The sequence below is a fragment of the Amphiura filiformis genome, chromosome 13 (genome assembly GCF_039555335.1).
Source record: "Amphiura filiformis chromosome 13, Afil_fr2py, whole genome shotgun sequence".
Lineage (NCBI taxonomy): Eukaryota > Metazoa > Echinodermata > Ophiuroidea > Amphilepidida > Amphiuridae > Amphiura > Amphiura filiformis.
In genome coordinates, this window is record NC_092640.1 from 24774152 (window position 1) to 24800167 (window position 26016).

The window sequence follows — 26016 nt, forward strand, 5'->3', positions numbered from 1 at the left end:
TTAGCATGGGGTGGGGATTATCGCAAAACGAGGCGGACACATACGCGGCACTCTTCGTTCGGTTGTTTAGGCGAGGAGTACCATACTATCACTAGGTACTGTATGTAAACTACGCAAAAAAAGTTTCTTTATGGTTAGGAAATTTACCCACAATTAAAATCTAGGAACTAATGTTGTACGTTTGCTAAATAATCGCATGCGGGTGATTGTTCTGCGCATTTTGACACCTCAATCACTACCTTACGACACTCCTGAGAAAAGATATGAATGTTTAAGTATCAAGAGGTCGACAAATAAAAATAGCAAAGAAGCCTATTCAATGGTTTTAGAGCTGATTCACTGATCCAAGACGGTTTCATTATTCCCGCCTTTTCAATTTGAATTTCAAGCATTTTCCTTGATGAATGCTGGACAATCCTTTGCTTATTGTACAGATGAATGATCAAAGACAAAGGTAAGTGGGTACTAAGACATTTACGTTTTGAGAGATGGGTTTGGAAACGGGATTCAAAATAGGTCATGATTACAGCAGTTTGGAAGATACTGTATGCTCAATATGTTACCAAAACAAAAAGAATTGAGACACTTGAGTAGCCCTCCAGAAGCCCTGACCTTAACCCCTTCGAGAACCTTTGAATCAGCTCAAGAGACGAGTCAATAAGAAGATACTGGCAGATACAACTCTGGTGGGATTGCTTCGCATCGTTATCAACGAGTGGAATGTGATTGAGCAAGGTAACATTCAACACCTCATTAGGAGCATGAGACGCCGCGTGGCTGCTGTAAGGGAAGCCAACGGTGGACACACAAAGTACTGAAAGAAAAAGAGATTAATCTCAAGTGAAGTTGGAAGCGGCAGTATGATGCCTGATATGTGCTCAGCAAGTAAACAACAAATGTTATCTGCATGTTTGTTGTTTTTTGTGTTCTTTTATGCTGAAAACTTGAATAGGCCTTTTTGCAATTTTTATTTTTCGACCTCGTGTTACTTAACCATTCATATCTTTTCTCAGGAGTGTCGTAGGGTAGTGAATGAGGTGTCAAAATGCGCAGGACAATCACCTGCATGCGATTATTTAGCAAACTGTACAAATTTAGTCGCTAGATTTTAATAGTGGGTAAATATTCTTACCATAAAGAAACTTTTTTTGCGTAGTGTATGTAGGTCATTAGAGAGCAACTTGTAAAATGAGCCGTTTTGGTCTAAGTTTGAAAAAAAAATGGCCCATGCGAACGTAACATCTGAAGTCCAGTTAATAAGTTACAAATGGCAATAATAGCCAATTTAAATATTAATTAGCCTGAGTCCCTCGGTCTCTCACTCGCAACTATCAAACATGACGGATAAATATGGCGGTTGCTCACAGTGGAACGTATTCGAGACTGGCACAGTGTCACCTTCATGGCAGAAAATGCCATGGTAGGTTGAATCCACAGCCACGCATGGCCATTGTGTTCCCACCTGTTTAATAGTTTTTAAATGCATAGTGGGCTGAAGGACATCCGACTAAGGCTAATGACATTAGCCTGTGACTGACCTCTGTACGGTCAGCGAGCATACATTCGTCATTGTCATCTGCTTATAGACTGCCTCTACGATAGTCTCCTACACAGCCAGTTTGTGTCAGTCGGTCTGACACTCGTCGATCCTGTATGTTCGTGATAGCCACATACAGTCTGGCCCGAGACTACCTCCACGAAGGTTTACGCTGCGCTATTTAAAATCTTGAATTTTGGTCACTTTTTCAGCTCAAGACGCAAGCTACTCTCTCAAAGCGCAAACTAACGACTATCGTATCTGTTCAAAATATATATTCAAGTGCAAGGAACCACATCTGGTTTCTTTATACGAAATCATTTACGGGAGATATTAATCATTTTCCACCCCGGTATCCAAAGATTTATCGTCTGAATATCAATCGTGCATAGCACATTTACGTGTATCGATCCCGTGTATTCATTTCAGTGTCTCTGGTTGTATAATGTAATTATTAACCGGGCGATGTCGGTGTGACTGGGTGAGCTAGGTAAGAATAAACATTTCAAAATGCACAGAATTGTGAACAAAAATGACATTATTGAATTTATATTTAACTCTGATTGCAAGTGACACACTGTAAAACATGCAAATTATGAAAACTTACGAGCTTAGTTCACCGCCCAGTATGTAGTATCACAAAAGGTTTTCCTAATTTGCAGAAATGGTTAATGTTCCCGGTTAACGTGCCAACAAATTCTTGGATCTGGCATTTCTTCCATGATCGTCTTTACGTTTAAATAATCGAATCTGACTGATATATCTAGCATATAGTTTAAAACTTGGTTATACACTATAAAGGGTCGGTTTCTCGAAACATGGTTAGTGGTCAGGCTTTCTAAGCCACCAGGCTTAAGCTCAATTAATCCTATATACCAGTGCTAACAATTTCATACCATACATCACCTAGAAATATAAATCAATCAAATGGATCCACATTGGTAGAGCTAGCCTACTGGCTTAGGAAGCCTGACCACTAGCCAAGCTTCGAGAAATCGGACTTAAAGATATTCAAAGAATAGATTATGTTCCCACTTCTTGTCACCTTTCATCTGCGCATCTTTTTCTAAACGTAACTCATGCTCCTTATGCGCAATGAAACATCTACAGAAGTCCTCACCTAACGCATCTTGTAAAACCTTATCATTTTTAAAGTTCTTTAAAGCCGTTTCCATATCCTTTGGAAGATCCTGAATCTGTGTTGACAAACATTTTGGATCGTAAGCATCACCTTTGACCTCTACCGGAAGTTCCATCTCATTTTTGATTCCATCTATGCCAGCTGCAACTGTTGCAGCAAGAATGATGTACGGATTGCCTCCCGCAGCACCCATTCTATTCTCGATCTATATGTCGCCCTCCTCAGCTACTTTGACTCTGATAGCAGCCGTCCGGTTGTCATAACCCCATGAGGCATTCACAGGTGCTAGACTGTCCACCTGGAATCTCTTCAGACAATTGATGGTTGGTGCCATGAGGACCGCAACAGCAGGAGCGTGAGCCACCAGTCCCGCTATCCAATTCTTGGCAATATCAGATAAAGCTGCCGGGTCGCCTTTATCATGCATCATACTCTGTTCTCCTTTTAAGTCCCAGAGGGAGTGATTAAAATGACAAGAACTGCCACTGTTTAGTGGATATGGCTTAGACATGAAGCTCGCGATGTAACCATGCTGCAATGCAATTTCTTTCACCGACGTACGGAAGGTATGGGCGATATCGGCTGATGTGATACCGAACGCAGGCTTGTAGGTAATTTCCATTTGCCCAGGACCGTACTCGCTGCAATATGTCTCAATGTCGACACCGACTTCTGGTAGGTATGACAAGAAATCGTGGAGCACATCGGGATCTTGGTAGTTCCGAATAGTGGCTTTACAATTGTAGCCACTGGTGTATGGTTCCAAGGTATTTCTATGCGCTAGATAAAACTCGTGCTCATGGGCCGAATATAAAGAAAACCCCGTCTCTTTTAATCTAAGCAACTGCGATTGTGCAAGAGTACGGGGGTGCGCGTCTACAGGTTTCCCGAGGTAAGTCGGCTCAATTAAAATCCGTCCCGTATTTTTACACCAGGGTATTGTAGTATATGTGTTCAAATCGGGGAAAGTTAAAGCGTCAGCATACCCAACTGCGGCACAATAGGCCGTCCCCTCGACCTGGTTTCCTTGTACGTCCATGCCCAAATGGCCCAAGAAAAAAGGTAATCCTTTGATCACTTTTTCGCAAAAATATTTTGCCGGGATTGTTTTAGATCGTGCAACACTATAGATGTCTGTTTGTTCAAATCGGATGAATTTCACTTTGTCTTCATTAATTCTTTTCATCACTGCAGCGAGTTGATCCAGTTTGTTGTTAGAATCCATCTTAGATATTCGAAAACGATCCAGTTATAATGTGAATAGCAACAACTTTTCCCCGTGACTTCTACCACGACCGATGAAATCTTCTAAAGTGACGACGACTGTTCTTTTGTTAAATTTCAATCTTGATCATCAATTCAATAATTGTGTATCTGAAAGAAAAAATACATAAAAGAACATCAAAGAAATAACATAACATGTGACGGTGACGTAGCCAGGGGAAAAGCGGGGATGGTGCCCCCATCCCTGTGAGAAGTCTCTCTCCCCAGATGCTGGCCGCCCTGATATTTAAGATTTTTATGCGTTTTTGGACTTTTTAGCTCTCTTTTGAGAATTTTTATCAAAGCTCCCCTTTGAAAGTAGCCTTACCAACCTCCTCCCCCATCATTTACCAATCCCCTGAAAAAGTCCTGGTCCTGGCTACGCTACTGACGTAGCTCGTTCACGTAGCGGTTCCGTTGTCCCACTGGTCACACTACTAAAAACGTAGATTGCATGGCGATCGGAGTGTTATCGTCAGAGCACCTCGGACTACCACTGACGTAAAAAATAATACGAGGGTCATTCAAAAAGTTCTACCTGTTGAGTTATAACTTTTGTTTTGTTAAAGGTAGCTACTTGAAAATTTGCACACATATAGCTCGTAATGTTACCTACAAGTGGTGAATAAATCATGTCAAGACCATTTTCAGATTTTTGTAGATGACTTGAAAAACACAGTAAGATATGGTACACCGGAAACGGTGACGCATCTTTGGATATTGCACTTGAAAAGATGCGTGCAGCCAATTTCCCTCTTTATTCAAAAAAAAGTCATGAATGTACACCTTACAGTCCAAAACATCATCTGTGACTGAAAACGTAAAATTTTGATGGACATAATTACCCAGAATTCCAATTTTGGGATATCTTGTAACATCTCAGGTAATGATAATCAGCATAGTGTCCATCCCTATAGCGTGACTTTTCTAGCTGCGCTTTTAGAAAAAAAACCCACAAAAGTTAAAGCTACTATAACACATTTTTCAGTAAAAAATTTAATTCCTTTGTGATCTATTGTGGTATTTTATTCCAAAGAAAGCGACATAATGCCACCATTTTACACCATGTTTTATTGAAGTCAATATCTTCATAAACTGTGTTTGTGGTCATCTATACTAATTATGTTCTATTAGTTTTTGCATATTAATGTCCATCATTTTCAGTTTGTGGCAACCTTTTTAAACAGTACATTATAATGTTATGAATTTTCTTGTGTTTTATACAGTTTTTACTGTATACATTAACCAAATGGAATAATTATGGGATCTTCAAAACACTGTACTTGAGACGCCTTTGTAAATATTGTACATATTTTGATCGTTTCCGGTGAACTATATCTTACTGTGGTTTTCAGGTCACCAACAGAAATCTGAAAAAGGTGTTGACATGATTTGTTTACCACCTGTAGGTGACATTACGAACTATATAATTATATGTCTTTGAGGGTCCTTCTACGAGACAAGTTTAGTTATAAATTGCTGCACCCAGCACAATATTATTCAATTTCCTACTTTTATTTTTACTTAAGGGATGGGGTATGAACGTTTGGACAGTATTTATTGTGGGACATTAGAGCACATCAGACATATCGAATTGCATTCTGAATACGAGGAATGTCCTTCTGATATGAAATAATTTTGATATTTTGAAATTCGCAATGTAATACACATTTTATGGCAAATGATTAAAATTGATATTTTTATATTTAACAGTACTCGAAGTAAACTTTATAAATGATTTATAGTTAGGTGGGATGAAAAGCCGACGAAGGATTTTGACCTTTCGTATGGAAGATATGGATTTGTTTCCAAAAACACCAAAAAAATAGGTCTTTTGGGGGGAAAATCCATATCTTCAATATGAAAGGTCTAAATTTTCAATTGATTGTCGGCTTTTCCTCCTATCTACATACACTTTAAGAATATGTCATTAGATTTATTGTAACTCTTTATTATATGGAACAACTGTAAAAAACACACAAAAACTACAAAAGATACAAAACAGAGCTGCCAGACTTGTTTTCAAGGCAAACCGTATGGAACACACCACTCCTCTGCTGAAAGAACTTCACTGGCTTCCAGTAAATGAGCGTATTACCTACAAACTACTCACATTCGCTTATAAAAGTAGACATGAAACAACACCACTGTATATACAAAATCTCCTAAAATCTCACACATTTTCTGATGGTATGTTCCTACGATCACATGCTGATGGCAGTCTGCTTGAATGTAAAAGAACTCACACAACATATGGGAATACCGTAAACGTTCGCCTAATGGCGCTTTTGGATTCTTAGAAATGTGAGAGCGCCATCCTTGTAAAATCTCAACAGCATTAAGGATACGTGTATGTTAAATTGAGCAACCTGGACATAATGCCTCAGAAAAAATATCGTGACATGACCCAATACTTTAGGTCACTAGGTTAGTTGCTAGAGCAGCCAGGGAATTTACTATGATATTGGGAATTGCCTGTCACACTTGATCGCACACAAGGTCGAAGGCAATTGGTCGGACCTCATCTGCTCAGAACATATTGACCCAGGTCAGCATACCGCCATATCCTTCCCGACATGCTTAGTAGCCAAGTCCGTAGAAGAGCATACTGCAGTTACTGTCCGTTTTCCTATACACAATACACAGTGCTCTCACCATGGTAGGTATTATAGAAGGAGATTCACAGAAAAATCCTAATCCACTCAATAGGGTTAAGCCGATTACGCTATTCAACGCGAGTCATCACTTGAATGGATTTAATCAGTGCAGTCCCTCAAACACGGCCTTTGATGTTTATGATCGTTATGCGACAATATCGATCATCTATTTTAAAATTTAATCTAAACCGACCCCCCCAGGTGACCCGTACCGGAAATGGATGGTATTAGTGCCCTTTTGCATCGGTCACATGATCTTCGATTGCGTCATTGTGTTTCCGAGTTCAAGTTGATTTACTAGCGAAAACCTGATCGAATTCCTTCCTTTCCTTCCAAAGTTACGGTGAATTTATGTATTTTTTCTGATCGTGATTAGTAATACTGGCGGGTGTCTGCGGGACTTTTAAACCAGTGGAAATGATTTGGAAAGGTTTTCCAAGACTGGCAAAGTTGTTTCTACGATCCGCCAAGCTTGGCCATAAGAAATATTGGCGTTATAAAATTACCGGAAGTAAATTGTTTTCCTTTGTTTATGGTCACGGCCACAATGCTTTGTGGGTAAAAATTATGTCATTCTGCTTAGAAGTCACGATAACGGTGGTTCATAACCGGCCAAGCTCAATAGATAAGAAGCTTAGCAAATCGATAGTGCACCATTCATACCTGATTGCTCAGTATCGACTCATAACGATCATAGTACAAAGGGAACTGGGTTCGTGAATTCTCCTTCTATTAATACCTACCATGCTCTCACCATTGACGCGTGACCCCTACAAATGATGTATGTTGGGAGAATGGACACTTGCCTAGTTAACATCACTGTGTGAAAAATAACCAGCCAATATTTTATTTATTCTCCAAAACTTCTAGCAAATATATTTCTCTAACATGACCTAAAATTACAGCTAGGTTAGATGTTCAGAAATGGTCGTACTTTTGTAAAATATGAGTGAGGGCAAGGCATAGCTAGCCAACTCCCCGTGTTATTTGAATGGAGATTTGACCGAAAATATTGGTATCGGACCGCTCACTTCTGAAGGATGCCACAAAAAACCGGTAAAAGCTACATTTAAATTATTCTAAATAGGTTCTAGAAAATAAAGTTTTGTAACATGTCCTAAATTTTTAGCTAATTTAGGTGTTTGGAGAGGGTCGTACTTTTGTGTTTTAGGAAGGACATGTAAACGACAGATAACACCAAAAATATGAAGAAATTATTTCTAAACCGTGTTAAGTCAAAAATCATTATGTTGCTCATTTTCAAGAATGCTGGTTTACAAAAAGCACGACATTGTCTGATTTCGTGAACAAAGCCACACATAACATTGTTTCCTTTCGTTTCCTTTATAATCGGTTACCCAACTGAAGCTATGAATACCAGCTTTATTGCGATATCGCACATGAAAACAGTCACTTGTGCACAACCAGAGAAGATCCGATTTAATCAGTTGAGCTGTTTCAATGAGTGTTATCTTGGTTTAATAGCTTTTAATGGGGTTAAGTCCTGCAAAGGTCGAGATGAATTCTACTGTAGACATGACTGCATCATGGTGGATCCAAACACTATGTACACAAATATACATTTGGCCACATTTTATTATACGATTAATACGAATTTATTAAACATGGTAACAAATATTCTCTAGCAATTCGGTTATAGATGGAACTGGTAGGCATATTATAAATTCGGGATATTAAATATCTTCCTGACCAGCCAGATCTGCGCATGGTCAAAGACGAGTATAAGACCGACGCAAACTGGCTTAGTCTCCACATCAGCCAGTTTGGTTCCGCCCCTCCACTGGGAGCGTAACCTGTGTAGGAGACTCGGTCGGACCTGGTCGGACCTCATCTCTCCCCATCGATTGTGTCCTATAATCCCCGACATTGCCCTTATGAAGTCACATCGCCCTGGAGCAGCAAATGTTTTGGGGTTTCTTCAGGTATTCTTTCTCAAAGTGCCATTGGACCTCATTTGTATAAATCGATTCATACGTTATACCTAACTCATTTTGGTAAATCTTTTTATAACATTGTAATTTCTTCATATTTTTTAGTATTCTTCAGTTCAAAATTACACCCATCTATTGTCTGACCCATTAGCTCAGTCGGTAGAGGGTGCGCCTTGAATGGTGAATGGTACTTGTTCGAATCTTGATTTCTGCCCCCACTTTTATGTGAAGAAGGGTCAGGAAATTTATGTTTTTGGATTTTGTCCCCATTTTACGAACGAATATTGTGAATTTTTTTTAATTTAATTTTAATTTTCTTATTTTTTTAAAATAAATAGGCACTGCGAACAAACGGCAACAAAAACCGCTGACAAATTTGCTCCACCTGCTACCTATCAATGCGTGATATATTCCACTACATTTAACAGTTAAATGACCTTTGAAAAATAAAACGGCCTCAATGTTTTAAATTGTAACTACATTACTTTATTCATTTATGCATTATAAATGATCAGCTATTTTTTCTTTTCTTAAAAGGATCGAACCCAAGTAGATCAGACCATTGATCATATAACTATCAGACCACGAAGTAGTTACGTAACTCCATGATGGTATCGGAACCAAGCACTGTTTGTATGGCGATCATTACGATCACGCTATAGAGGCCTTGCGTTTATCGATTGGCTCCAAACAAAGGATTTGAACCGGTTTCTTCCCCGTAATCATGGCGCAGTGCAGTCCATTCAATCAAATGTCGTCATCAACCTATTTGATCGTAGTGCATTTTGTTATGTGTGTGAGACGAACTCTCGCGGTAGATGCAATCATGCTTTTGTTGAATGCATTTGAGTAGTTCGCCATATTTACGGGATGATACGTCATATGCACAGCCTCTATTCAGTTGGTCGTTGTATGATTTTGTTCGTTCACTCATTCAAATTTTATTTATATCATTTGAAGACTGAGCCTATTATGATATATCCTCCGTGGAACAGTTTCAAACAAATATAGCTAGGGATTATTGGGGCAGAGGTTATCTTTTGAATCCTCTTAGAGGGCTATAATTTTTTTCGGAAGGGGGGTCCCAAATTTACAAGTCTGCGTCAATAAAATTGCGCACCCCCTATTTCGGCAACAACAATTTTATGATCCCAAACCCCAAAATTGTATTGAAATCAGTCTTTTTGAATAAAATAACACACTTTCTGTGGTCATCGTGTGACTCCCCACATTTTGGTCATAAAACATTTCATGACCCCTCCTATTATTCTTTCCAAGACTTTATGACCCCCGTATATTTGGGACCCCATTTCGAATAAAATGATATACCTCTTATGACCACTGATGCATAGGCAAGGACACTCGCGCGAATTGAAAGACTTGTCGCACGCGATAGTTCGTCTCACACACATAACAAATGCATATACAATCAAATAGGTTCATTACAACATTTGATTGAATGGATTGAGTTACTCTAAAATGAAACGATAAAACAAAGAATCATGAAAAACACACATAAGATAAAATAATAAAATTATATAAACAATGTTAAAGATAAAATCAAGAAAATAGAGAATAAAATTTCCTCAAATCAGAAAAAAAACCAATGACAGACATCATAATCTGTCAGAAATTACTGCATGAGATTCGAACCATCAATCTTCTCCACAAGTTCTCTTTATCCTCGCACTATAGTCTAATCAAGGGGGTGACACTAAATTCACGGTTGTTCTATTAGCAACGCAAAATCTATGAAAAATTCAGCTGGTTTACTAGCTAGAAAGTGAGGCCAGTTATCGATCCGTTATAGCTCGTTATGAATAATTCATGTTCGACCCTTGGATCATGTTAATTGAGTTTGGCAAATAACAACGTTGTTAGTTTTGCGAACTTTGCCTGTTCAATGAGAGTATAGCGCGCCCAATACATCTGGGCGCAAAACAGGCGAAAACGATCCAGTTTAATGAAATGGCGGACGGGTATTCCCATCAGGCACCAGTGATATGTTTTTTCAAAGAAAGTCTACTAATTTGATATGAAATGACATTTTGCAATAGCAAAGTCAAAATTAGGACTTGCTGTCAATAATATGAAGGAAACATGTGACAGAGGCAAGGTGGGAAATACAAGTAGTATTTAAGTTATGAATAACCTTTGATACCCGACCTGACCTTCCATCATGGCGCCTTATTCGTTTTTATGTATATCTATTATGCTCTCAAGTAAAATAAAATACCAATCTGCTCTGAGCAGACAATGTTATTTGGCTCCCAGCATGAATTATTGATTTTATACGGTAGTAAAGAAATGCACAGTGTATGTGCATGATGTGCAAGCATACTCCAAATATTTACGGTAAATCTGAATAGTGGTCACATGTTAACATATCATGTGTTCGGGAAATCACGTGGCAACATTTTAAGATTTCAGGCTTGTTTACTAGTTAATTGCCATTTGTACTCTTTATTATTTATCTTTGTTAATTAACATATATTTTAAATGCTGATAAATCGTGGTTGGCTACCCACGATATCTGTTAAATTCAATATTTTATGAATATAATTCTACCACGCAGAGGGGGTCACGCAGCAGAATTTCACATCACCTGACTTAGCTACATTTCGAAGCTCTGCTCTTCAAATTCATGTAAATTTCAAAGTTTATACATTTAATATATTTAATATGATACTAATTTTTTTTTGTTATAACCAACTGGTACACGAAATATACTAGCTTATTACCTATACAGAAAGGTGATTATCAGCCTTCACTCAGCAAATTGACATGCCTGGCATATGCAGCCATTCTCCGTCTGGATAACATGACTGTCGCCCTCAATACGTCTGGGCGCAAATTTAAATAACAATACGCTATTTACATATCAATGCGGCCTCATGCTAATTAAAGCTGCCCCATCCAGGAGTTCATCTATGGTCTAATGCTCTGTTCACTGGGCCACAACGTATCAGGTGAATGATTACCGCATTATCATGAACAAGTTTGTTCGATCTTGTTCATAGTTGTATGTGTCGATAGGTTTCACCCTTTAACTACACGTACCCTTAATGATCAGTGATAATAGTCGGCTTTTTACAGGGATGGCGCTCTCTCATTTCCATGAACTCCATAGCGCCATTAGGCGAACGTTTACGGTAATGCCTTCTGCAATTCTGTGCCAGCTCTCTGGAACAAATTACCTGTAAAACTTCGTACTTCACATAGTCTGGCCACTTTTAAATCTAATCTGAAAACCTATTTGTTTCCAAACTAAGTTTTTTATTTTTAATTAAGTTGTACATTTTACTGTAGCCTAAGATGTAGTGTAAGTCGTACTTTTAAGATCATTGTAAAGCGCTTTGTTCATACTTATGCTAAGGCGCTATATAAATTCCGTTTATTGTATTGTATTGTATTGTATTTATAAAATTTACTTCGAGGACTGTTATATATCAAAAATGTAAAAAATATCAAATTTTAATAATTTGTCATAAAATTTGTATTATATAGTGAATTAAAAGAATTAAAATTATTTGATATCAGAAAGACATTTTTCGTATTCAGAATGCAATTCGATATGTCTGATATGCTCTCATGTCCCTCCAAAAATACTATCGAAACGCTCTAAACGCTCATTCCAGATCCCTTAAGGGATCTAAAATGAGCGTTTATTGCGTTTCGACAGTATTTTTTGTGGGACATGAGAGCACCTCAGAACTATCGAATTGCATTCTGAATACGAAGCATGTCTTTCTGATATCAAATAATTTTCATTTTTTTGAAAATCACAATATAATATTAGATTTTTTTCAAATTTTTGATATATAACAGTCCTCGAAGTAAATATATAAATCTAATGATATATTCTTAAAAGTGTATTGTAGCAGGGAGGAAAAGCCGACGGTCAATTGAAAATTTTGACCTTTCATATTGCAGATATGGATTTTTTTCCAAAAAGACCTAATTTTTTTGGTATTTTGGGAAAAAATCCATATCTTCAATACGAAAGGTCAAAATTTTCAATTGATCGTCGGCTTTTCATCCCACCTACATACACATTTTTTAAGTATAAATCATCAGATTTATAAAGTTTACTTCAAGTACTGTTAAATATCAAAAATATCAAGTTTTAATGATTTGCCATAAAATGTGTATTAAATTGCGAATTTCAAAAAATCAAAATTATTTGATATCAGAATGACATTCTTCGTATTCAGAATGCAATCCGATATGTCTGATGTGGTCTAATGTCCCAAAATAAATACTGTCCAAACGTTCATACCCCTTCCCTTAAGGGTAAGGTCAGACCATTTAGTGAAATAAAATTAGCGCATGTGACTGAATTTCATCCTAACAACCATTTATATCACATTACCATAGCGATGGGTCTACAATGAATTGCCGTGCACCAGAAGATTTTCACAACATCAAAGACCCACTTTTATCGGTACACCGTCAGGTCCCAAAGACCCACCACCACGAAATTCCTGAATGGGGGGGGTATATAACATGGCGCAGGGCACTGTAAAAGGTAGGTCTATAAATAAGTCCGGCCCACTTCACAATCGAACATACACGATTAATACCACGGATATGTATCCGGGTATGTATCGGAACAACATTGGAAGTGGGACATCCTGTAATGTCAGTTATGATTATAAATATCATATCATGTGCTATGAATCACAAGTTAAAGGCACTGTAACAGATTCACTAAATCAGAAAATCTATTAAAAAATCACGTCTCTGGGTAATGGAGCAATACATAGGTCTATTACCAAACCTTATAGTATAGTGTCCTCCACCCTCACCCTGCTCAGTTCTTTCCAAAATCCCCAAATCGGAGCTAAAACCAACGGACTGAAGCGTTTGTTCATCTACTGTGTCCGATTTGAGTCCAGACATATTGGAAAAGTGAATCTAAACACCATCCTGAACAACATTATCCAAATAAGGACAAAAAAGGACATAGAGGGTTGCATATATTCAAAATGGTTGCTAGCGCTAATGTAGGGCCCAAATGGCGGATATGCATTAAAAAAACATCTAATTGTATTCCGCTCATTTAGTTATTAGAATTCAAAAAGTATAGTTTGATCTATCTCCGATGCACAGTTCTTGAGTTATAGGGATATCAAATTTTGGTCTTCACATCTGAGGGATATCAAATTTTGGTCTTCACCAATGTTAAATGAAGTAGGTCTACCATATTACACATATTTTGATATTGCAAATGAGGGTATTACAATGTGTTTCAGACCATATTTAGGAGTGCCAAAAGTGCTATGCCAATGCACATCCATCAATGCCATATGTGTATATGGGTAGTTAATTATGATAAAATTGTCATATCCGGATACTTGATTGAAATAACCTGGGCATCATGGAAGAACATAGGACCTTAAAACATCCACTGAATGGCAAAAGAAGAATTAAGACAATCAAACAAACAAACAAAATAATATTCAACATTTATGTGACAGCTAAAACGACACTCGATCAATAAGCACAGCATAGTTTTTATTCACTTTGTCCACGATTTCATCAAATCAAATCGAGCGAAGTTGAGCATGCAAATTAGGAGATGCCTTGTTACAGTCTCTGTCATGTATTAAATATTCATATATCCTTAATTAAGGGCTCGGATAGCGAAGTTTGCACAGTATTTTTGTGTGACCTGAGAGCACATCAGACACACCCAGTTTCATTTTGATACGAGTAATATCCTTCTGATATCAAATAATTTTGATTTTTTTGAAATGATATAATACAAATTTTACGACAAATTATTAAACAAATATATTTTTTGACATACATGTATAACGGTCCTCGAAGTAAACTTTATAAATCTAATAATATGTACTTAAAGTGTACAATAATATAGTTTGTCATTAAGAGACAGAAGAGTGCTCAATACTTTAATAGGAGCTAAATGATATAATATTTGATTTAGTGCACTACTTCATTTATGTTGTGCTAATCTGAGTTTCACGCCAGCTCACGCTAGCGATCATCAGGCACTAATGCCTGATGATCCCCAGCTGGGGTTTACGTATTGAAGATATACATTTTCCCAATGTTTAATTTGATATCCCTATAACTCAAGATGTGAAGACCAAAATTTGATATCCCTATAACTCAAGAACTGTGCATCGGAGATAGATCAAACTATACTTTTTGATTTCTAATAATTAAATGAGAGGAATTATTAGATTTTTTTTAAATCCCAGCTACATACACTTAAGGGATCCAAAATGAGCGTTTATTGCGTTTCGACAGTATTTTTTGTGGGACATGAGAGCACCTCAGACCTATCGAATTGCATTCTGAATACGAAGCATGTCTTTCTGATATCAAATAATTTTTATTTTTTTAAAATCACAATATAATACAAATTTTATGACAAATTATAAAAATTTGATATTTTTCAAATTTTTGATATATAACAGTCCTCGAAGTAAATTATATAAATCTAATGATATATTCTTAAAGTGTATGTAGCAGGAGGAAAAGCCGACGGTCAATTGAAAATTTTGACCTTTCATATTGAAGATATGGATTTTTTCCCAAAAGACCTAATTTTTTTGGTGTTTTGGGAAAAAAAATCCATATCTTCAATACGAAAGGTCGAAATTTTCAATTGATCGTCGGCTTTTCATCCCACCTACATACACCTTAAGTATAGATCATCAGATTTATAAAGTTTACTTCAAGTACTGTTAAATATCAAAAATATCAATTTTAATGATTTGCCATAAAATGTGTATTAAATTGCGAATTTCAAAAATCAAAATTGTTTGATATCAGAATGACATTCTTCGTATTCAGAATGCAATTCGATATGTCTGATGTGCTCTAATGTCCCAAAATAAATACTGTCCAAACGTTCATACCCCAGCCCTTAAAGTGTATGTAGCTGGGTAAGAGTAGATGAGTAAAGCCGTCCATCATATGAAATTTTTGACCTTTCGTATTGAAGATATACATTTTTTCCCCCAAAGGCCTAACATTTTTGGTTAAAAAACTCGGGTATAATTGGAGTTAGCAGAGCCCCGCCGTCAACGGCAGCGAAGTGTAGGTGAATTTTGCAAATTGATAGGCCTGTGCGCGCGAAGCTCCGAACATATTGCAATTTTACCCTATTTTAGCCCAAACACAGTGTTTTACGGGCTAAAATGGAACATGCACAGAGCAATTATTGCTTTTTTCCTGTATTCTATTTGGATTTTAGGGGGGGCATCCACCATGGAAAAATGTTTAGGGCGATACATCCCATTCCGCCGCTTATGTTTTCGAAATAAGGGGAAACATTAACATAATACCTCCGGGCTCAGGGGCCTGCTTTGGCCCCGTAAAATTGTTGAGGTATATTTGAATGTACATTGATAAATAAAATCATAATCATAATACATAAATACATGTACATGGAATTTAAAAAATGTGCGAAGCGCCGCAAAATGTTTTGAAAAATGTGGGTATTTGTAAAGATGTCTGAATTGTCAGATCAAGAAACCATTGTTCAAATTTTTTTCCTATGTACAATAATTGGTCAACACGCATTTATCAGAGGTCCCTAGTAGGTGAAGGTTTTTTTTATTTATATGTGTGACATTTCCTGATGAGAAGGGCATTTCCGATCCCGTTTGGAATTGCCGTCATACGTTATTAACGTCAATCACACCAGATATAGGAATATTAAATTTTGGTCTTCACATCTTGAGTTATAGGGATATCAAATGTTGGTCTTCACTAGACCCATTCAGTGATCCTAGTGAAAGTGTATAAAAAATAAAATAGTTTATAAATTGCTTAAAAGTGAAGGAAAAGTCATTCAAATTGCCATTTAGTATTTTTGAAATGAAAATTTTGGCAAAACACAAAGACAACAGCAGTATTAAAGAAGTTGAAGCCCCATGCGAATACACATAGCTAATTTAGATACTGTGAGTATCTAAATTACAAATTCATGTAAATTCCTTATTTTTGTCTTAAATACACGCTTTCGGCTGAATCACTAGTAGGCTATGTTTACACATTATTTTATGACAAAGACAAAGGTACCAAAATCTGAATTTTGATGAGTTTTACGATCGTCCGAATGAATAAATCACTGAATGGGCCTTTAAGTAGGCCTACCATATTACACATATTTTGATATTGCAAATGAGGGTACTACACTGTGTTTCAGACCATATTTAGGAGTGCCAAAAGTGCTTACGCCAATGCACACCCATCAATGTGTATATGGGTAGTTAATCATGTTAAAATTGTCATATCCGGATACTTGATTGAAATAATCAGGGCCTCATGGAAGAACAGAGGATACCTTAAAACATCCACTGAATGGCAAAAGAAGAAATAAAACAAACACACAAACAAAATAACCAATTTCTATAATATTCAACATTTATGTGACAGCTAAAACGACACTCGATTTATAAGCACAGCATAGTTTTTATTCACTTTGTCCGCGATTTCATCAAATCAAATCGAGCGAAGTTGAGTACTGATCGTTTTGACTCACCCTATAATTTGTGATTAATGTAGGTCGCTTATGTAGGTCGCCATGTAAATTGATATGCATGCAAATTAGGAGATGCCTTGTTATAGTCTGTGTCATGTATTAAATATTCATATATCCTTAGATAAGGGCTCGGATAGCGAAGTTTGCACAGTATTTTTGTGGGACCTGAGAGCACATCAGACACACCCAGTTTCATTTTGATACGAGTAATATCCTTGTGATATCAAATAATTTTGATTTTTTTGAAATGATATAATACAAATTTTATGACAAATTATTAAACAAATATATTTTTTGACATATAACGGTCCTCGAAGTAAACTTTATAAATCTAATAATATGTACTTAAAGTGTCCAATAATATAGTTTGTCATTAAGGGCTGGGGTATGAATGTTTGGACAGTATTTATTTTGGGACATCAGAGCACATCAGACATATCGAATTGCATTCTGAATACGAAGAATGTCATTCTGATATCAAATAATTTGGATTTTTGAAATTCGCAATTTAATACACATTTTATGGCAAATCATTAAAAATTGATATTTTTGATATTTAACAGTACTTGAAGTAAACTTTATAAATCTGATGATTTATACTTAAAGTGTATGTAGGTGGGATGAAAAGCCGACGATCAATTAAAATTTTGACCTTTCGTATTGAAGATATGGATTTTTTTCCCAAAACACCAAAAAAATTAGGTCTTTTTGGGAAAAATCCATATCTTCAATATGAAAGGTCAAAATTTTCAATTGACCGTCGGCTTTTCCTCCCTGCTACATACACTTTAAGAATATATCATTAGATTCATATAATTTACTTCGAGGACTGTTATATATCAAAATTTGACAAATATCAAATTTTTAATTTGTCATAAAATTTGTATTATATTGTGATTTTCAAAAAATGAAAATTATTTGATATCAGAAAGACATGCTTCGTATTCAGAATGCAATTCGATAGGTCCGAGGTGCTCTCATGTCCCACAAAAATGCTGTCGAAACGCAATAAACGCTCATTTTAGATCCCTTAAGAGACAGAAGAGTGCTCAATAATATAATATTTGATTTAGTGCACTACTTCATTTATGTTGTGCTAATCTGAGTTTCACGCCAGCTCACGCTAGCGATCATCAGGCACTAATGCCTGATGATCCCCAGCTGGGGTTTACGTATTGAAGATATACATTTTCCCAATGTTTAATTTGATATCCCAAAACTCAAGATGTGAAGACCATAATTTGATATCCCTATAACTCAAGAACTGTGCATCGGAGATAGATCAAACTATACTTTTTTGATTTCTAATAATTAAATGAGAGGAATTATTAGATGTTTTTTTTAATCCCAGCTACATACACTTAACGTGTATAGCTGGGATGAGTAACATCATATGAAAATTTTGACCTCTCGTATTGAAGATACACATTTTTCCCCAAAAGGCCTACAATTTTGGAGTTAAAAACTGAGGCATAATTGGAGTTAGCAGAGCCCCACCGTCAACGGCAGCGAAGTGTAGATGAATTTTGCAAATTGATAGGCCTGTGCGCGCGAAGCTCAGAACATTTTGCAATTTTAGCCCAAACACAGTGTTTTACGGGCAAAAAATGGAACATGCACAGAGCAATTATTGCTTTTTTCTGTATTCTATTTTGATTTTAGGGGGGGGGGGCATCCACCATGGAAAAAATTTTTATGGCGATACATCCCATTCCGCCGCTCGGGCGAAATAATTTTTGAAATGAAAATTTTGGAAAAACACAAAGAAAACAGCAGTATTAAAGAAGTTGAAGCCCCATTCGAATACACGTAGCTAATTTAGATACTGTGAGCATCTAAATTACAGATTCATGTAAATTCCTTATTTTTGTCTTAAATGCACGCTTTCGGCTGAATCACTAGTAGGCTATGTTTACACATTTATGACAAAGACAAAGGTACCAAAATCTGAATCTTGATGTTTTTTACGTTGGTCCGGATGAACAAATCACTGAATGAGCCAGTAGCCCTACCATATTACACATATTTTGATATTGCAATGAGGGTACTACACTGTGTTTCAGACCATATTTAGGAGTGCCAAAAGTACTATGCCAATGCACATCCATCAATGCCATATGTGTAGTTAATTATGTTAAAATTGTCATATCCGGATACTTGACTGAAATAATCTGGGCCTCATGGAAGAACAGAGGATACCTTAAGACATCCACTGAATGGCAAAAGAAGAAATAAAACAAACAAACAAAATAACCAATTTCTATAATATTCAACATTTATGTGACAGCTAAAACGACACTCGATTTATAAGCACAGCATAGTTTTTATTCACTTTGTCCACGATTTCATCAAATCAAATCGAGCGAAGTTGAGTACCGATCGTTTTGACTCACCCTATAATTTGTGATTAATGTAGGTCGCTTATGTAGGTCGCCATGTAATTTGATATGCATGCAAATTAGGAGATGCCTTGTTACAGTATGTGTCATGTATTAAATATTCATATATCCTTAATTAAGGGCTCGGATAGCGAAGTTTTCACAGTATTTTTGTAGGACCTGAGAGCACATCAGACACACCAAATTTTTATTCTGATACAAGGAATATCCTTCTGATATCAAATAATTTTGATTCTTTTTAAATGATATAATACAAATTTTATGACAAATTATTAAACAAATATGTTTTTTAACACTTAACGGTCCTCTAAGTAAACTTTATAAATCTAATGATATGTACTTAAAGTGTACAATGATAAAGTTTGTCATTAACAGACAGAAGAGTGCTCCATGATGCAGTCATGTCTACAGTAGAATTCATCTCGACCTTTGCAGGACTTAAACCCCATTAAAAGCTATTAAACCAAGATAACACTCATTGAAGCAGCTCAACTGATTAAATCAGATCTTCTCTGGTTGTGTACAAGTGTCTGTTTTCAATGTGCGACATCGCAATAAAGCTGGTATTACAGCTTCAGTTGGGTAACCGATTATAAAGGAAACGAAAGGAAACAATGGTATGTGTACCATTGTTCACGAAATGACACAAAGACCTGCTTTTTGTTAACCAGCATTCTTCAAAATGAGCAACATAATGATTGTTGACTTAACACGCTTTGGAAATAATTTCTTCATATTTTTGGTGTTATCTGTCGTTTACATATCCTTCCTAAAACACAAAAGTGCGACCCTCTCCAAACATCTAAATTAGCTAAAAATTTAGGACATGTTACAAAACTTTATTTTCTAGAACCTATTTAGAATAATTTAAATGTAGCTTTTACCGTTTTTTTTTGGCATCCTTCAGAAGTGAGCGGTCCGATACCAATATTTTCGGTCAAATCTCCATTCAATTAACACGGGGAGTTGGCTAGCTATGCCTTGCCCTCACTCATATTTTACAAAAAAGTGCGACCATTTCTGAACATCTAACCTAGCTGTAATTTTAGGTCATGTTAGAGAAATATATTTGCTAGAAGTTTTGGAGAATAAATAAAATATTGGCTGGTTATTTTCACACAGTGATGTTAACTAGGCAAGTGTCCATTCTCCCAACATACATCATTTGTAGAGGTCACACGTCAATGGTGAGAGCACTGTGTATTGTGTATAGGAAAACGGACAGTAAATGCAGTATCCAATACTTTCAACAAGTAGAGCTAAATGATATGTGACCCGGCAGCACAAACGAGCCGTAAATTCCCTAAGTTGTATTCTGAGTTACGGTGTAAAATGTGTACGAAGGTCGTATTCATCGGTAACTTAAGCTGGGCCGACATCCGTCTCATTTTGATAGTCAAAAACTAATCAATAATCCTATTGTTGAAGTGGATAATAAGCTTCTACCTTAGATGGCTATAGAACTTTTAATAGCTCTGGTCTTTGTTTGCTTTTGCTAAATCCTGTTCAAGTGGTGGGTAACCAGGCATTGTATTTTGTACAGGTATGCATAACCAACAATTAACAATGAGAGAACTTTCTTAAACCTCGTTGACTTGGGGATGATTTGAAATGACCTTCAATTATGGCTGTTTGATATTTATTGCCAGCAATGTGGAAAAAGAGGCACATGTAAAAACGTAAAAGCTATAATTTTGTTGAAGGAGCAAAGTTTAACAAACCATAACTCCGCTTCTGGATATCGTTTGAAGTCAAATGATATACCATTTTTAAGTTTATGATGTTTATTTTTAAACACGAAATAAAACAAAATTGACCGGGGAGGAATTTACGGCTCATTCGCCGTGGACGGTCACATATAATATTTGGTTAAGTGCACTACTTCATTTATGTTGTGCTTATCTGAGTTTGCACTAATGCCTGATGACCGCCAGCTGGGGTTATGTATTGAAGTTATACATTTTTTCCCAATGTTTAATTTGATATAACTCAAAATGTGAAGACCAAAATTTGATATCCCTATAAACTGTGCATCTGAGACTTTTTTTAATTCTAATAATTAAATGAGAGGAATACAATTAGATGTTTTTTTAAATTCCAGATTCAGATCATCTGATGACCACTGTGCGTTGCAGAACTAAACGCTATCAAGAAAGCCCCATACCCTATCTCACCAAACTGTACAATGACCAACTAATGTGAACTTTTATCATTATGAACAATTTTAATGCAAATGTGTTCTCATCAATTTGTGGTACTATTTTCAAATATGTATTTTGATGTTTTTTACTTTGAATTTATGGAGTAAATAGTGGGTGTGGGCGTGTGGGTGTGGGGGAGTGATTAGTTGAGTTTGGTGGTTGTGCGTTTAGTGTCGCGGGTGGTGGCGGGGTGTGTCGGGGTGTGTGTGAAGATGGGCGCGGCGTTGTGAATGCGTTAGGAGTCTGAGTAGTGTGGTGAGATTATACTTTTCGAAACGTGAGTACACGAGTGTTGATAAAATGCTATCTTTTATGTCAATTTTAATGAATAATGTGTTAATATGTTTATTATATTTTGTAAATATGTGGCAATTCAGTTTTTACTGTGAGTGCCTATTAATAAACCATTTATCTATCTATCAATCTATCAGCTACATACACTTAAAGTGTATGTAGCTGGGATGAAAAGCCGTCCATCATATGAAATTTTTGACCTTTCGTATTGAAGATATACATTTTTTCCCAAAAGGCCTAAAATTTTTATGAGTTAAAAAAACTCAGGCATAATTGGAGTTAGCAGAGCCCCACCGTCAACTGCAGTGAAGTGTAGGTGAATTTTGCAAATTGATAGGCCTGTGCGCGCGAAGCTCCGAACATTTGCAATTTTACCTAATATAGCCCAAACAAAGTGTTTTACGGGCTAAAATGGAACATGCACAGAGCAATTATTGCTTTTTTCTGTATTCTATTTGGATTTTAGGGGGTACATCCACCATGGAAAAATGTTTAGGGCGATACATCCCATTCCGCCGCTTATGTAGCGAAATAAGGGGAAACATTAACATAACACCTCCGGAGGCTCCGGGCTCCGGGGCCCGGGCCTGCTTTGGCCCCGTAAAATTTTGAGGTATATTTAAATGTACTTTGATTAATAAAATCATAATCATAATACATAAATATATGAAATTAAAAAATGTGCGAAGCGCCACAAAATGTTTTGAAAATGTGGGTGTTTTTTAAAAGTTGTAAAGATGTCTAAATTGTCAGATCAAGAAATCATTGTTCAGATTTTGTTGCTATGTACAATTGGTCAACAGGCATTTATCAGAGGTCTCTAGTGGGTGAAGGTTTTTTTATATATTTATATGCGTGAGAAGGGCATTTCCGATCCCGTTTGGAATTGCCGTCATACGTTATTAACGTCAATCACTCCAGCAAAAGGGCTGTCAAAGTTTATTATAATAAATGATGAAGATTTAAAAGAGCACTTTACCGTTTTGAGTTATTACTTATTGGAGTCATAATTTACACCGAAATAATGTGTATGCCTTGTCACATATTTTACCCTGGACTTTTACCCTCAATGATCCCCCTATTTAGGACTGATTTTTTTTAAATCCCCTTTTTTAGGACCCAATTTTTTTTATCCACCCCCATATTTTCCAACCCACACCAGAGTATTTATGAACACTCCCTAGATTCAATTCCAATTCGATTCTCCATTTCAATAATGTTTTTGTTCGAATCTCTCTCCCTATTTTTCGCGTCTGGTCCCAAGGGGCCAGAGGCATATAGTGTTGGAATTGCCGTAAATCTCCAGTGAGTTCCAGAGCAACCTTTCTAGAAGTTATATTTTGTAACACAATTGAAGATATACATACAGTTTCGAAATTGTTAACATGCATATAGTCATGTGTTGCCATAATATTAATGTACTACATTATGTTGCTGTATTGTTTTAATAATGTTCCTCCAAATTTAATGCGATTATGATATAAAATAGCATAATTCAAAACCATTTTTTTCTCTTAAATTCAACGCCGTATCATCGAACTTTCTTCACATGCATATCAGCTCACTCTGAGTCTTACAATCAATCATGTCAATGGACTGGTGGTATAAAACTATACTAGGATTATACCATTTTGTGATTGCTTAAATATATTAACCCTTAATAAATGAAGAAAGAAAGATTTTCAGTAAAATAAATAAATTTATTTAATTAATTAATTAATTAATTAATTAATTAATTAATTAATTAATGTCGTCTGAGATCAAAGGTTATCAATCAGAGGTCATCCGGGGTAAAAGGTCATATGGGGTAAACGGGGTGAAACAGTATCACTATCATGCCGCAACTAGGATTATACCATTTTCATTTTGTGCAAGAGTTGCATTATTCTTATGGGGATTTTGTGTGCGAAGCAGGCGAAAATAATTTTGAATTTGAGACTGTTTTAGCCCAAAAGTAAGACAAATTTTGCTATTTGATGGGCCATGCGAGTCAAAAATTGTTACCCTATTTTTGCCCCAAACACGGTGTTTTTTGGACAAAAGGAAGATGCACAGGGTAATTATTGCTTTATTTTTAGTTATATTAGGATTTTTGCCGCGCGCGCGAATGTGTGTGGGGTGGGTGGATGGGGGTGTGTGGGGTGTGGGGGGTGTGTGTGTGTGGGGGGTGGGGGTGACGTGTCCCGTCGCATGGTAATTGATGTAAAATCTAATGCAATGGAGACTGGAGGTACTATACTATGATCAGCTCTTAATAGGCGGGAATTATTATGTTTTTGTTACTGCGCGAGTCAATAAAGTTCCAACTTACGCACGCGTAAATTCACATAACCACGCGTCATTCACGCAAAACGCAAAGCGCAGTTCGCGTAGGTGCTGCGCCTAGCTGTGTGTCCGCCATTCTGTATCAATCCACAATGTTATGAGTCCCGCCTATTAAGAGCTGATCAGAGTATACTAGGCTACATTTCAACTTCAAGGTTCTTTATCAGCATGCTGAAGTTTATTGTAGGCCCTATCAGTAAAGTGAACTCTAATGTCCAAAAGAAACTTATTGCATGTTAACTTGCAATGCGTGTTAATACGAATCCCGCCTTTCGTGTAAGTCACCCATCCCGGTCACCCATGATATTATGAAAGACCGAGATAAAAAGACTAGATCGCGTCTGACGTCAGGGTATAGGCGCGCCGTGATTGGTTACCGACCTGCGCATTACGGCATTATCTGTCTAGTTGTCAGAATTTCAGACGCGAACTAGTCTTTTTATCTCTGTCTTTCATTATATTCTATGGTCCACAGACTACTACAGACTATGTATCAAAAGTCAAAGTCCCCGTGCATTGTGATGCTGTGAATTTTCGCATATTCATGAGGGTCGATTGTTCGATTGTGCCGTGTCCAACAATCACGCCAGTGTTGCGTGCCTTCGCGATTACGCGATATAGAGCGTTGAGTGCCATCACGATTTCGCGATAGACCGTAGAAATACGCGGTAAGTACGTAGCAGTTTTGAGTCTTAGTTTTGAGACTTTGACTGCTTGAACGCGGTCTCTTGTCTTTTTTTTTTTTTTTTTTGTCTTACATGCACATGGCACACCGACATACATAAAAGTCATCCGCTCTGTTTCAATTTTAAGTGGGTTGGTTATTTTACTGTAAAATTGCAAAATGTGATACACTTACCCAGAAGTACATATTTGGATAGTTCCTGGTGCAACTCATTTAAAATGATGGAAAGTACAATTAAGTGCAAATAGTCTTCTTCATAGATGCCTTTTCCACTTGCAACTTAAAATATTCCAATAACGTTTAAAGTGTGAGACAACACTGAATGACATTCACTGATATAATGTAGAACATCTGTTATTGGTCAATGGGGAATATTAGCCGCTCAATAGGCCAATCATCGTAGGCGTCTTCATATTTGCCCCTTTTCTGATCTTTTCACATTTAAAAGCCCATTCAGTGATCCCAGCGGAAGTGTAAAAATATAAATTGCTTAGAAGTGAAGAATTTTTATGATTTTGAGCAAATCGCTTTAATTGATTCAAAAGAAAATTGACATGTCGTTGACGTCTCCACTATAATTTGATTTCCTTTACCCTTTACAAACGGTGATGCCTAGGCCACATTCTCGCAACGCAACGCAACGTTTATTTAAAGCCATAAAATGTAGAACTCGGTCAAATTTTTTTATTCATTGTCACAAATAATAAGTAGCATTACTGTGAGGAACATTTTCTGGTCATAAAAGAAAATCCATTTTTGGTGAAAAACATACTATGACTGTTTACAGGCGCAATGAATTTGGCCAATTGCAATATATTTATATTTAAATGGTATAATTAAAGGGTGCAATTAAAAGATGTATCTAAAAGGTGCAATTAAAAGGTGTAAGTAAAAGGTGTAATTAAAAGGTGTAATTAAAAAGTTAATTTAAAGGTGTAATTAAAAGGTGCAAAAAAGTGTAATGAAAAGGTGTAATTAAAAGGTGTAATTAAAAGGTGAAATTAAAAGGTGTAATTAAAAAGTTAATTTAAAGGTGTAATT

General features: G+C 36.5%; 2 protein-coding genes across 2 annotated transcripts in view; both read right to left on the reverse strand.

Moving 5' to 3' along the window:
* Window positions 1-2079: 2079 nt before the first annotated feature.
* Window positions 2080-25406, reverse strand: LOC140167234 (lengsin-like). The gene is made up of 2 exons (XM_072190579.1): window positions 25150-25406; window positions 2080-4052 (listed from the first exon to the last, which is right to left on the reverse strand). The coding sequence occupies exon 2, from the start codon at window positions 3901-3903 to the stop codon at window positions 2884-2886; it is 1020 nt and encodes a 339-aa protein (XP_072046680.1). The 5' UTR covers window positions 3904-4052; window positions 25150-25406; the 3' UTR covers window positions 2080-2883.
* LOC140167524 (low-density lipoprotein receptor-related protein 6-like) overlaps window positions 4013-26016 on the reverse strand; it is a 91338-nt gene continuing 69334 nt past the window's right edge. Inside the window, exon 3 of the mRNA XM_072190829.1 lies at window positions 4013-4052. Coding sequence (XP_072046930.1) covers window positions 4013-4052 — 40 coding nt within the window. The remainder of the gene's footprint in view (window positions 4053-26016) is intronic.